The 15,183-nt window shown below is 41.0% G+C and overlaps 1 protein-coding gene across 1 annotated transcript; it reads right to left on the reverse strand.

Annotated features, from left to right (window-relative positions):
• Window positions 1–274: 274 nt before the first annotated feature.
• On the reverse strand, window positions 275–13,922 carry HSD17B7 (hydroxysteroid 17-beta dehydrogenase 7). The gene is made up of 9 exons (XM_015832038.1): window positions 13,863–13,922; window positions 11,383–11,586; window positions 10,120–10,212; window positions 7,581–7,695; window positions 5,226–5,420; window positions 4,613–4,717; window positions 3,484–3,540; window positions 2,793–2,891; window positions 275–506 (listed from the first exon to the last, which is right to left on the reverse strand). The coding sequence occupies exons 1-9, from the start codon at window positions 13,895–13,897 to the stop codon at window positions 408–410; spliced, it is 1,002 nt and encodes a 333-aa protein (XP_015687524.1). The 5' UTR covers window positions 13,898–13,922; the 3' UTR covers window positions 275–407.
• Between the last annotated feature and the right edge of the window lie 1,261 nt (window positions 13,923–15,183).

Genomic DNA, 15,183 nt, shown 5'->3' on the forward strand with positions numbered 1-15,183 from the left:
TCATACAATCTAATGCCAGGACAGTGTTTGGGGCCACAGTCAAAGTACTTGGAGCCCCAAGGCAGGGTTACTTGAGGCCCCAGGTGGGGGTGGCATACATTGAATGAAAAAGCATCAGCATTAGGATGTTGGCCAAAAAAAATATTATAAAAATACCTTTGCGAGGAGAAATAAGGTCAATCAATCTGAATACAGTTGGGAGGGACCTTGGAGGACTTCTAGTCCAACCTCCTGCTCAAGCAGGAGACTCTATACCATTTCAGACAAGCAACTGTCCAGTTTCTTTCACATTCTAGTCACACAATCATCTACAGCAGTCCCTAGGAAAATCTGATTTGCAAAGGCAAACAATAATAATAAAGAGTGTTCCAAGTGGAAGAAACATTTTCCTGTGAACAGCTGTCTTGCTATTTTTTATCTGGGTGATTGTTGCTCACTAAAACTTCTTTTTCTAATTCCAACAACTTCTTGTACAGTTTCTCTGCTGTGTCTTCATTAATACCCATCTGGAAGTCAAAGAAACAGGCAATAATTAACTATGCATATGCATTTAATAAATAAAATTAAATTAATTTTAATTAATTAATTAAATTGATGGGGGAGATTTCAGGTGCTAACTCAGCTTCTGTCCTCTGTGAGATTTTTCTCCCCACGAAGTTGCCCAATTAAAAACCACTGAAGCTGAATGTCATGGTTCCGATAGATGAAACCAAAAGAAGTAAGAACTCTGAGGCATTTGTTTTCCTCAAAGAACAATTTTAATGGCTACATAATATCAGCATGAACAAAGGTGAAACCAAGACTGGAAGTTCCACCCCCCCCAAAGGTTACAAAGTAAAAGTTATACTCCCCACCCACTAATTATGTACCCGCCAAACCCTTGAGCGATTTGACCTTGGTTCCCATAAGAAAGTTATTGTTTTGTCTGGAACAGAAGAATGCATTTTGCCTCCCTACAAAGTTGTGGCAAGCCAAAAAATGAAGAAGAAAGATGGCTGTGACCAAAAGTAGTTTTGTAGGTTTGACACTGAAAGTATTTGCAATGCAAATCCAATGTCAGAAAGCTGGAGGGCAACAAGATTAAATGAGACCCCTGCATGTTACAGCAGTTGAACCTCTCCCTAAGAGCTGTGAATAGAAAAATCCCAGGGAACTAGACTGGAGGGAGGAGAGACAAACTCAAAATGCTGGGTTTGTGTATTTCTCAAGATCCAGTTTGGGATATGCCTAAAGAACCTTGTTTCCACATGTGTCTGCAACATCTGGACAGAGTGGTTATCAGGAAAATCAACTCACATATAGTATTTAGAATGATAAAATGTGTACACGTAGTCCTTGAGTTACAACCGTAATTGCACATTAAGGTAGGAAGATAGGATATTAAGTGATTCATGTTAAGTGAACGAGCCTCCACCTCAGCTCTCCTCAATGTATTTGTTAAACAAATGCATGGATTGTTAAGTGAGTGAGGGGTAAATCAAGGGTGGAGAAGACAATTGGGGGGGGGGCAGTGCAGGAACAAGACCCACCTTCCTCTGGCCTCCCTATGCCTTCCCCCACTCTTCACTTGGGCCTCCTCTGTACCCAGCCCCTGCATCCACCACTGATCAATCGCTCATTTACCTTTCAAAGATCTCCAGAGCTCAGGATGTCAGGGTGGGAAAGGAGGACAGGCTGCTCCATTAACTGGACCACATGACAGAAAAGCAGCTTTTTTGAGATGCTGGCAAAGCTCTGAGTTTTTAGCAAAACTCTTTCCTTGCTACATGCTGCCTCTCTCTTCCAGCAAATGCATGTGGCCACATGCTGCCTCTTTCTCTCAGAGAAACAGCAGCAAACTCCTTTCCTTGCTATCACTCTCCCTCTTTCTGCAGGCAAATGTTATGTGCTCTCAGGGAATGGATTTGTGTGTGTGTGGGGGTAAACTATTCCTTGCTGCATGTGTGTGTTTGCTGGGAGAAAGAGGCGGTGTGGTGTGTGTGTGTTTGCAGAGAGAAAAGGGAGAATGATACCAAGGGAAGAAGTTGCATTCACTGGGAGAAAGAGGCAATATGTGGTCGTGTGCATTTGCAGGAAGGGAGAGGTAGCATGGGAAGAGTTTTACTGATAACACAGAGCTTTGCCAGCATCTCAGAAAGACTCTTCTTTTGCACCACGTGGCTGTATAATGGAGTGGTCTGTCCTCTTTTTCTACCTCGACATCCTGAGCTCTGGAAAGGTAAGTGAGCGATCAGTGATGGGGGGTGGGCAGGAGTGTATATAACCTGCAGGCTCAGTGCCTATGGCAAACCGGAGCAGGATAGGGGGGAAATAAGTGGTGGGACGAGATATGTTGCAGCGTCTCTGCGGTCAGTCCTGGTCCGGTTGTAAGGGCAAACAACCACAGACGTGCTGCAACATACATAACATACATAAGTACTTTTTGGGTATCTATCGTGACTTTGAACTGTTGTTAAATGACCTATCATAACTCGAGGACTACCTGTATGTGACTAGGGTCTAACATAAGAAAATTAGGGGGATAGAAATTTTGGATAAATGGGGATTATTGCACAGAAATATGCACAGGCTTACACAGAAATATCTCTCCAATTTCTAAAATTCCAGATTCATTAACATTTCCTATGTGATTGTTTATAAGATGTGCTGGAAAGGTTTTTCTGGTAATTCTCAGTGGGATCCCTAATTTACACTGCCTGGTTGTAGAACTGTCCAGAAATGTATTGCACAGCACCCTACAACCCTACAGAAAGAGTGCTTATTATATCACTTCCTCAATGGAATTTACTTACCTTGCGGCTCTCAGTATAATTCCTCCCCAAAATGGTAGTACAACTGTGATATTTCACCAGGGGATCCAGCAACTCTGGCTTCTGCTTAAACAACCAAATCTAGAAGGGAACCCAAACATTTCTTATTCCATGGACTCTCCATTCAAGACACTCCATGACAGTGCTGAGAGCCTCTCAGCACTGGGAGCCTCATCACAGAAAACAAGGAACAGGGTGATCTATCTAAGGAATGGTAGAGAAACTGCTAAAGAAGATAATAAGCAGGTCAGTCTAGAACACAAGCAATACCAATATGTTAAAAGAGATGGAAGCATTGCTCAGGTTATAAGAGAACCTTGCTGATTTCAGGGTGCATGCAAACTCATCTCTCCTGGTCACTGTTGGAGTTCTACTTCTGTTTCTAACTCTACAAGATCAGTCTGCAGTCCACAGCTGTGAGGGAAAGAAATCTTTTATGTATGTCATACACTGTTTTTATAGATTATTTGCCTAGTTTTACTGCCTATTTTTTCATTAAAAGAAATGTGCTAAGTACACATGGAAGACCAAGCCCACAATATCTGCAAGAGTTTTGCTTTATACCACAATAAAATTGCTATCAGCTTTGAGCCATGGGATCTATATAGGACATGACAGAACCAAATGGATGTGAAGGTGCCCTGAGCCATGGATATATCTAATAGTATTTTACCTGTGCTTCTGCTCCATTGTATGGTGCCAGAGTATATGTAGGGGTGCACAGGCGTAACTGGTAGAGCAAAACAAGCAAGAAGTTAACATTTTCTTCCCCCTTGAAAACACACTAAACTAAAAAAATCTGTTTCAAAGGAATCAGTTTCACAATTTCACTGAATATTAGCCGTTCTAATATTCCAGTAAGAAAATTCTCAAATAGGATTTGCACTGTGGGTACTACTGTATACGATGGATGGGCAACCTTTCTGAGCTAAGAAACTAGTTGGAATTTTAACATCATATAGTGCAGGGGTCCCCAACCTATGGGCCGCGGCTCTTGGCCAGCGGGCCGTGGAAATGGCTGGCTCATGCGTGCACATGTGGGTGCGCATTCCCCACTTGCGCTAGTGCCCACGGCCTCATTGCTGCATGTGCGCGGGTGCGAACGGGGCCACTAGCTCCAAGTGGGTGTGTGCTGCCCATTTGCACATGCGTGAACGGGATCACTAGCACAGGGTGGGTTGTGCGGCCTGTTCACACATGTGTACGGCACCAGCGCATGCTGCATGTATGAATGGGGCTGCCAATGCTGCATGGCCCTGTTTGCGTGCGTGTGCATGCGCGCACCAATTTGGAAACTACTTTCCTTCCCTGCAGGCCGCAAGCCCAGAAAGGTTGGAGACCTCTGATATACTGGATGTAATCACAAAATGGCCACCATGGGAACCTTGCCACAATGGATACAGCCATAACAAAGCATCCATTTATTGGAAGATAAGCCAGAACCATCACCTCAATGGAAACTTTTGCAAAGAAAGGTAGACTTCTTAATAAATATGTTTCTAAAGACAATTGCCTCCCTTGGCAATATGCCAGCTTCTATTTGCAAAGAATTCCTTTACAAAGTCAATAGGGCAGAGAATCTGTTGGGCATCGGTGTTTAGGAACATACTGGCACCTGCAGGTACGAAGTAGTTTATGCCTGTATAAGAGATTGTAAGCATAATTTTTTTGTATTTTTTACATTATGCTGAATCCTGGGTGTGCAAATTCAGTTTTTCCTAGGATTCTTTGTGAAATTGAATCAATCCTTATTTCCTTCAACTTTACCTCTGTGGTGCAATAATACTTCAAAAGGCACTTACCAGCCAGAAGAAAGGGAAAAACAGCTTCCATAACAGAGGGGACATCATTTCATAAGTCAGATTGGTCATTACAATACCTGGACACATGACACTTGAAAATAAACCCTAGTTGAGGAAAAAGGGGAGAGGGGAAGAGATGGGAGGTGGAGAGAAGTTCATCATATAAAATATAATCACACTACTCATAGTCATGCTCACCTATGCCTGTTGGCTAATACACACCCAAAGAAGGAAATAAATATTTTTCTAAGCTTCCTTTTCCAAAATGGTCTCTTCTGCTTTTCATGGATATAAACAGCAGAGGAGTAAAAGGGAGGTATTTGGCCTTGAGGCCAATAGAGAATGAATGAATAGAATGAAATTGCTCTCCAGGCTTATCTGAAATATGCACATTTGTTTACAACACCTTACTTGATTCTATTAGTTGCTATGGAGGCCGATGTTATAAGGTATTGAAATCTATAAAGCTGCCCCTTCTCTGTCTCTGAAGATTTAGAAATCTCAATTATGCATTATTTACAAACTTTGACTCTTATCTTTCCAGCCACATGGACAGCATACTTGTTCTTTGATGTTTCTGTTGTGGTCCGCTATTGGAAGAGCTGGGCCTCACCTGCTTGTTGAAATGGTTGTTTAAAGCCACACTTGTAAGATCAGTGCAGTATTTAGAGGAGCTGTAGGCCTCTTTGCCCTGCTTGTGTTGGATGTCATCAAGATTAAAGTTAGACTTATGAGCACTGACTGAAGAAGTCCAGATGAGCTGGGAAGGTTTTTCAAGGCAACACAGCAGAGGCTCCAGCTGCCGGATCTGAAAGTAAACAAACCAAGCCTATAGAACAGACATGTCAAACATCAAAGCCAGAATGCACTCAGCCTTAGATCCACGGGGCAGCCCCGTCCAGTCCCGTCCCCTGGGCATGTGCGCAAGCGGAGTCCAGCATCCCTGTTGGCTGTCTTGCCCCGCAGGCTGACTTCACCCAGGACACCGGCTTTTTCCTGTGCGTACACCCAGAGGACAGGACAGAGGCGGTGGGGCAGCTCCTTGCTGGTTCCAGGGCTGCCTGGTGGATCTAAGGCTGAGCGCATTCTGGCTTTGATAGACGCAACCAGGTTGTAGATCAGCACCCCTCCCCAGCATCTCCAGCCTCGCAACCATGAGGGGACTGCCCCCACCCACCCACAGCGCTGGCAATCTCTCCCCCTCCCATCACCCCTTCCTGAGCGCGGAGGAAGGAAAGAGATGAGAAGGCAAAGGAACGAATGGAGGAAGGAAGGGAGGAATGAAGGGAGGGTGGGAGGGAGAGGGAAAAAAGGGAGGAAGGGAAAAAGGGAGGGAGGAACAGAGGGTGGGAGGAAGGAACGGAGGAAGGGAAGAACGGAGGGAGGGAAAAAAGAGAGGGAGAAAGGAATGGAGGAACGGAGGGTGGGAGGGAGGGAAAAAAGGAAGGAAAGAAGGAGAGGCAACTTGGTTGAAGATGCCCCAGTTCACACAGTTCTGCTTCAATCCTGGATCCATTGAGACTTGGGCTCAAAGGAGAAAGCAATTTTGTGTTCTCTTTTGTCACAGACAGGACTTTATTGGCAATCCAAGTTAACACTGGTATTCTTGAATTGTGAACCCTTAGGAAAGTATCCCTTCCTTGTGTGTTGCAAATAGCCATTTCCAGTGGGAAAACAGGACAAAGCAGAGTAGGGGAAAATATTTTCCTTTGCTATATTTCCAGTCGGAATTAGACCATGGCAGAGTCCCTTCAGGAGAGCTCTTTTAAGGATTATGTATTAATAGAAAAGCAACTAACTTACCTCTGTTCCTAAATGTTAAAGCTGTTGCCCATAAAAAACAGAGAAGCTCTGATCAACTATCACAGCCACCATTTTGACAGTTCTGCTGTACTGTTGTCTATGGATGCCCCCACTACATGCAAGCATGGGATAAACTGAGCCTGGTTTGTTCTCTGTTTTTTAAGTGGCCACAGACTACTAGCAAAAGTGGCATTTGATCACAAGGCAAGGAGGCATCGAGAAATGTTCCCTCTTTTGCATTTGAGCATCCAACAAGGGACAGGAAAGGAGAAAGGGAAAGAGGAAAGACAAACAAAAAGAAAGAAAGAGGGGAAAGAAGAAGAAGGAAAGGAGAATGAAGAGGGAAGGAAAAAGAAGAAAGGAGGAAAGGAAGTAAGGTAGATTATAATGAGAGGGAGGAAGGGTCTGAGGGAACGCCTGCCTTAGCACTTGGCCCCGAGCAACCCTGCTGCCCTTTCGCCATCCCCTTGTCCCCTCCTCCTGACCTCTCCTGGTGGTCTCCCATCCTATCGCTGAGGATGCTTTGGTTACAAAGCTGGGTCTCCTCGCATGGAGAGGGAGTGGGCTTCCCTCTGACCCACACATTTTGCCCTCCCGCAACACCATGAGCAACTTGGCCAAGGAGAGCAAACACAGCAGCAGCAGCCTCGAGGAGGAGGCAGCTGGGTGGCCCCTTGGGGAAATGGGGCTAGGCTAGGCTAGGCTGTGGGGTCCTTGAACTCAAGGGCTGGGCGCTTGACCTCTGCTGCCCAAGGCTCTGGGCAGCCCGTGCCATCTTCCGGGCCCCCCCAGCACGGCCTGAGAGGGACGGTGAGGCTTCTCCAGTGGACCATGTCCCAGCGCTCACCCTGGTCCCACCCTCCTCCACCGGAGACCCTTGGATCCACCCCAGGCCTGCACACGCATCCGACGTGAGCAATGTCGAGCTGGCCATGCCTACCCCAGCCACACCCATGCTAGCCACACCCAACCGCCCCCCCTCCCGAGGGCAACCACAATGCTGATGCGGCCCTCAATGAAATTGAGTTTGACACCCCTCTATAGAAGATCTCAAGCCTATAGAACTGGGAAACAGCAATTTTACAAAATCAATGCTATGATGACATGCCTAGTTTCAGGAGTCGAAACTACGAGACATACAAGCACTTGCTTCAAACTTCCCTACCAATACAAAATGTCCAAAGAAGTTGGTTGCAAAGACTTCCTGCAGGCCTTCTGAAGTGACCCTGTCCTGCTGGGTCATCAGCCCCTCTGCAGTGGAGAGCATTCGAAATACTCTGCTGAAAAGAAGATAAGACATTACATTTAATTTTACCAACGAAATGACTCGAACCTTTAATCATTACCAAAAATATCATTTCCTTGCATTTGTGTAGCGGTCTGATTTTTCCTTGTTGTTATTGTGAGAATTGGCAGACTCCTTAACTCCTGTCTAGAATTTTTAAACTTGACCATTAGCAATCTCTGGTAAAGTTTTATTTATTTATTTTTATAAATATTTTATTAATTTTCTAGTTTTACAGTCAAATACTTAATAAACAACGTGTTGTCTGGGTCCATTAGTAATTAACTTCTTCAGTCTAGATCCAATATTACACCATCAAATGTTTCCTCTCTTCTTCCGATAGTACCTGTTTTCCCACACTAGGCAAATACAATTCTTTTTTTTCTTTTTTTTATTGAAAATTTTTAAAAGTTTTACAATATAACTCCCCTCCTCCCCGAAACCCACCCTTCCCCACCCCCCTCCCTCCCCCCGACTTCCCAGAGCAAATCACAGAGTTAACAATACAATAAATATCCTCTATCTTACATTATATCACTATTCAATTAACAATTCTATAACATCCTTTAACTCTCTTCTAAACAGACATATTAAACACTATAATTATAACATCTTATTACTAATTAAAAAGAAATAAACTACATTAACAATCTAAAATTTACTCAAAAACCAAATGAAACTTTTTAGTTCCATATTTNATACAATAAGTATACTCTATCTTACATTATATCACTATTCAATTAACAATTCTATAACATCCTTTAACTCTCTTCTAAACAGACATATTAAACACTATAATTATAACATCTTATTACTAATTAAAAAGAAATAAACTACATTAACAATCTAAAATTTACTCAAAAACCAAATGAAACTTTTTAGTTCCATATTTGTTCTCAATATAATCTATCCATCTTCTCCAAACCAAAATATATCTTTCTTTAAATATGTTGATATTTAATTGTATATTTACAAATACAATTCTTGTTATTAGTAAATATACAATTAAATATCAACATCTTTGTTACATTTTTCTAATAATATCAATAATGTCAGTTTAAAATATCTTTTCTAACCAAAACATATCCTAATTGCATTTGCACTTAACATCCGTATGTTCAATCAATATCCTGTTTTCACTTTTTTTTAATTTTTAATTTTTCATCAGTGTTCAAAATGTCTCTATTATTTATCATTCCAAATAAGTTATATTTGGGTAACCAAAAACTTCCCTTATTCAAACTATTTAGCATTTTCCTTTTTCCCTTCTCACACCAAAATTTAATATTCTAATTACAAATCTTATCTTTCTAGTTATAATAATACTTCTATTTCTAGCAATTATCTATTCTCCATCATATTCAAACATCTAATTAATAGTATAATGTCCCAACTAATGAGTCAAAACCTCTATTTTCTTCAGTCTTACTCTAGCTTTCTTCCTTTGCCAACTAACTTTCCAAGTCAATGCATTTGAATCATCAAGTAATTCTTCCTCTGTTTTTGTGTATATAGTTTGGAATAAAAAAGACTATTTGTATTTTTGGAAGAACTCTCAGCCAATATTAATATTCATTAAACAGCCTCCCTCCTTCTCCAATTCCCCAGAGTTCTCCTAACAGCTCTATCTTCCATTCAATCAGTTATTCTTCTTTTTCCTCAAATGTGTTCTGAAATCTTGATTGGTAAGATGGCTACGTCTTCTAGTTCTTCAGTTGTCTGAGTCTGTCTGTTAGTTCCTTCCTTTAGGTCCTCCATCTTTGGATCTGCTTCCTCTAGTTTTCCTTCTATTTCCTGAGTTGCTAGTTCCTTCTTTGTAGTCATTTTCTGGGTTTGTTTAGGTTAGAAAATTGTTCTTTTATCTTGTGTTATTTTAGTCTCATCACGAGCTAAAGCAATAGTCTCTTGTATTGATTTCAACATGGAGAGAATTTCTTTCTGATTTTCATCCATATTTTCTTGGTGGTATATCAAACTGAAGACTTTGGGGACAGATGTTAGGGATGTTTTTTTACCATTTAAAACTGAGTATGGGACATCCATTTTATTTTTTGTAGGTGGACTTTATAGTAAAAATTGTTCATCAATCAAAGATTTATAATCCAAAATATTCCATCATCTCAAGCAATGATGTGTAGCAATCTCTGGTAAAGCTTTAGATGCTCCCCAAGACTTCAGTGAAAATAACAAAAAGTGAGCCACTTGTATTTTTCTGTAACATACAATTGGCTAGTGTCCTCTATCGAAATTGCTGTTGGCAATATAAATGGTTGATCCCTATAGGGAAGGAAAGAAGGAAGGAAGGAAGGAAGGAAGGAAGGAAGGAAGGAAGGAAGGAAGGAAGGAAGGAAGGAAGGAAGGAAGGAATTTTTCGGAGTCATGTAGAAAAAGAACAATTAACCCAGCTTATATAATATACCTGGAGAAGAGGCCACGTAAAAATGCCCAGAAACTGATATGTGGATTGACCATGGCCCCAGCATTCAAGAAGAGATAATCCAATCGGTGAAATCTATACAATGAAGGTAAAACCTGGTTATTGCAAGAAAACTCAGGCAGTCTCCAAAATGCCTTGCCAAAAACAAAAACCCTCTTTAACTTAAAAGGCTTAAATACATAACTAATCTAGAAATGCAATACGTCAATATGTAATATCTAATAACACCATATCTTCCTCAAAGAGGAATTTCTGGACTAAGTGTTCATATTTATGCTTAACTGAACTGTTTCAGAGAGAAAGCAGAAGGCTGATCTTAGAATGACCTCTCACTGAGCAGGAAGACAAAACAAAACAAAAAAACCTTTGTCTTGCATTCACATTTAGGAAAATTAGTTTTCTTCTCTTAACAGAGCATTTAAACATAAATGCCTGAAGACAAAGAGTCCAGGAAAAGTATTACTACTTGATTCTGTCAACTGTACGAGGACATGTTTAGACATTAAGCAGTGCGATTATGGTTCTTACAATACACCATTAGACGTTCTTCTTGGCACTGATGGGGACGAACTTCCAATATTTATAAAGGATACCCAAATGATCTATTTACTCACATTCTACATAAGCACAATTATCTTTGTTATTGGTCCAAAACAGTTAAGAAAAGCTTGGATTAACAATTCTCCAGTTATCTTATGGCAGCAATTTTTACATATTCCATAATTCATACTCCATAAGAAAAGCATCCTAGGTCAGTGAAGAGGGGGGAAAAATCAGCACCAGCCATTTTATATTAAAACAACTACTGCTTAAAGCCTAAAAGTAAAATTAGAATTAATTGCAGTTAAGGGACCAGCAAAAAGCATGCTTTGTAGCTATGCCCTTTCCTTTCTCCCATTGTTCTATTGCTTTTTTGCTAGTCAAGGTTCTCAGTTGTTTGCAGAAGAAATAGTGCAAGGACTCCATTGCCTCCTCTCACTGTCATTTTGTGACTGGTCCTGACTTGTTTCTGCTACTGAATGTTTCAGTCTGCTTTGAAAAAATGACTGGTATCCTTAATATAGCCACTACTTGAGAAATTATTCAAGATTAACTTATTGTAGAAATATGCAATATGAGTATGACTTAGAAATCTATCCTGGAGAACTGATTGAGCAGGATTTCCTGAGCTACATATAGGAGCAATCCCCCCCCCCCATATATTGCTTCTAACTACTCATCTAATTGCCCTTCTCCTCCCTATACCTTATCTTTATTTCTTGAGCTGCATGTAGGACAGATTCCAGCCTGCCAACATCTATTTTAACAATGCTGATGTGTGCACGGGGGAAGGAAGATAATAGGTTGTCACGGGTGGCATTGGCTTTTTCCATATTTCTACAGGCTAAACAGAGATGGATGTTTTCATCTTCCTGGAGCAGACGTTCACACAGCGCAGAACCAATCCCACTGCAAGAGTAACAACATACAGTTAAGGCCTGTCATAGAGTATCACTATCAACCCTCTATGAAATTCATTATGCAACAGTTGAAAAAGTATATTCCCTGGTATCTCTCCCTAAATGTATGCATTCCATTGATACCAAAGTGATTTTCCTAGAGGTGTTAAAAGAGATTTTATAAATTAATAGTTCTGAGATACAGTAGGGTAGGAACAGTGATCCAGCAGACCCCAAAACATGTCTTCACTGGTGGCTTTACTTAGTCCTCAATGACTTCATTTAGCATGCAGAAGAGGATCTTGGAAAGGGATCCAGCTTACAGTGCATCCCTGTTCTCCTTTCATGTGACAAATACTCTCACTATTATTGTGTAGATATGATGAATGTGAATGTTGGGAAGGTAGGACATTGTTATAATGAAGAAAAAAACCTTATTTATAAGGGATCACCCAATTCTTTGGGTACAGATCCAACAGACTTGCACAAAAGATTTATCTGCCATTACTATATTTGATAGAAAGCTGTTGGCTCATTAGCCAAAGAACTGGATATCATTAGAAATACAGATTGATGCAATAGTGTGACAAGCATATAGAGGGTTGTTAAAGCTAGACATGAATAATTAGTTGTGGGGCATATTAGTATCAGTAGTTCCAAAAGACCTTTTTCCAAAAGGTAACAGGTCTTTCTTGGCTTTTTCTTCTAAAATGTTTCACTTGTTATCCAAGAAGCTTCTTCAGTTTTAACTTTAGAAATGAACTTAATAACCTGGATGACTCAGAATCTACACACACAATTAGCACCACTAATATCTGACAAATATAACTGTGTCATTCCAGAAACAAAAAAAATTGGTAAGGAGAAACGTAAAATCCAAATAGTCCAAGATAAGCCATCTGCTGCTCGTTTCACATATACAATCAATGAAATTTCTTTGCCAAGCAGACTATAATGGAAAAGGGAATCACCAATCCATATCAGACTGACAAGGATGACCTGAGGGGTTTATGATGGTTCTGGAAAAGGAGAGTCTGGAATGAGAGTATACAGACAAGTCTACTTTCCAGCTACTCACAGGTCTTGCTTCTTAGTTCAAGACACTATAGGCAAAATGGCATCAAAACATGGGGCAGGATTGCCTTATTGGTTATGAAGTCCTCTAACAAAGCATCTTCACTCTGTGGACTCTTCCCTTCACTCAGAAAATTTTCCCTTCTACAAAGTAGCCTCTGGTTCCATTTATAGAATAACTTGCGAACATTCTGCCTTGCCTGATTTCAAAACTAAAATTGCAAAGGCTCAAAAATATTGCCTTCTAAAGCAGGAACATATTTCTTTTACAGGTAATATACTGTATCCCCTTATCCCTCACAAAGAGACCTGAATGAGACTTTTAAGTGCATCCTGGGAAAGAGATCAGTATTACAAATTTGGGAACCAGGGTAGGTGCAGCAGAAAAAAACCCCTTTCTCTGAATCCTTAGTTTAACTAGTTGTCTAGGTGGTGGAGGCAAATATGATCATTGAGTTATGCAGTTGGAAAAAGTATTTCATTTTATTGGTCTTAAATCTTTTGCCAGTCTACTTAATTTGATGACTCCAAGTTACAGTGTTAAGAGAAATTTCTTCTTTTTACTCAGTTTTTTTTTAAAAAAACTTTATCGTGTAGAAAAACACCCAAACACTTTAATATTTTTTCACAAAACTGCAACTATCGGATCCCTTCTTTTAAGATCCAATTATTTATTGAGTCTCTAACCTTTTCACTTATGGAAAGACAAGTAACATGAATATCGTGTTCTAGCTATCAGTCAGTAAAAAGTCAAGTTGTTCTGCCTTTATCCTGCTTTTCGTTAAGGGATGCAAAGACATTAAGCTAGGTGACAAGAACGAAAAATAGCAAGACATTCTTTAATTTATTATACTAATATATGCAATTTAATTCTGTTTCACCGCATTTATCCCTGTCCCACAGAGCCCCTTCACTTTACCGAGCTTTGAAGAGGACGGTTAGCACAAAGCAGGTTGTTCTTAAAAGCCAGTCAACAAAAATTAAAATATTAAAAGAATGTAAAAAATGTAGCCGGGGCATAATTCAACAGAGTAAAATATTTTCAAGTTCCCACCGATCCTACCCTTTTACCCATCATCCCACTGGATGTAAGCGTGCTACTCCTGCCGTATCGTCTTCTATGGGACCGGCACATCCTTTCAAATTAACTACATAAACAGATTAAATCCTCCCCCCGCCCTTCCAGTCTTTATCTCAGCGATCCGCTCTCACCTGGTGGCGCCGGTGACTATAGCTACTCTTTGCATGGCTGCAACGCCAAAACGTTAATGGTTCGATCGAAAATGAAGGAGAAACGCCGGGACCGACTATACAAATCAGGGTATGCGCCGCCTCCAAGAATCGGCGAGGCTTCCTTCTGGGCGGTCCCAGCAAGCAAGGCCCCGCCCCTCACCAACTCTTCGCGGGCCCAGCTTGGCGGCCGCCTCCCTATCTCCAGTCCGGAGGAAGAACTGAAGCAAAGGGGAAAACGGGGCGGTGGCGTGACAGTAGCCCGACGATGAAAAGGCGGGATCTGGCGAAACTCAGCCACTCAGTTTAGTCAAGGCCTTGGGACGTAGAAAGAACGCTCCCGTCGTTCTGAGCTTGTATGTAAATAGCTATGCCGCTACTCTAAGAAGGTAGGAAAGGCAGTTAAAGTGAAGAATGAAGCTGATGGGTATCAGCTGTTAATGACACAACAAGTCGAAACTTAACTGCTGGTTGCTAGACTTGGGCTTTTCCCAGAGCCATTGAAAGAGATGATGCAATCCTGACAACCAATACTTTAAAAGGCTTCAAATACAGACCTGTATATATCTATTCAGAAATTAATATCATTTAATTTAATGAAATTCACGGAATTGAACGACGATAACTTTAAAAGGGGTTTAAAATGAATTCACGGATTGAGGCTACTTGGCAGACTACTCAGCTAAAGATAGCCTCCCAGTTTGGAAGGAATGAGTCTCCAAATACCACTTACAAGATGCGCAAATAAAAATAAAGGCAGAGGCTTTCCAGAGACAGCTGCTATAAAGCTAATTACAAAGATGGTAGGATTGCATGAATCCTCCTTTCTTATTGTGGACTCATTCCTAATTAAACATTTCTCCCAGTACAAGGCTTGATATGAAGAAATTACTTCATTCACAGTCTAGGTCAGTGGTAGTCAACCTGGTCCCTACTGCCCACTAGTGGGTGTTCCAGCTTTCATGGTGGGCGGTAGGGTTTTTGTCCGATACTGAAGCACTTTCCTTTTTTTAATTTAATTGACTTTTTAAAAAAATTTCATAGCATTATTTAAAAACATTTTCATTAGGTTTTCATAAAATTCCCTGTGACAATTTAAATTTCTGAAAATATACTATTTTTATCATCAGCACATAAGTTTAGTTCACGTTACATAAGTGAAATTAAATGGTGCTATAGTGCGACCTCAAGCAAAAGAGCCTCGTCTCAGAATAGCTCGCGCATCTCCCCCCACACCACCCAGCTGTAACAGACAAGCAGAGCTGGTAGCCGGCGCCCCCCCAAACCTAATCCACGATGCGCG

Source organism: Protobothrops mucrosquamatus, unplaced genomic scaffold, assembly GCF_001527695.2.
Source record: "Protobothrops mucrosquamatus isolate PMUCROS unplaced genomic scaffold, P.Mucros_1.0 scaffold_294, whole genome shotgun sequence".
Taxonomy (NCBI): domain Eukaryota; kingdom Metazoa; phylum Chordata; class Lepidosauria; order Squamata; family Viperidae; genus Protobothrops; species Protobothrops mucrosquamatus.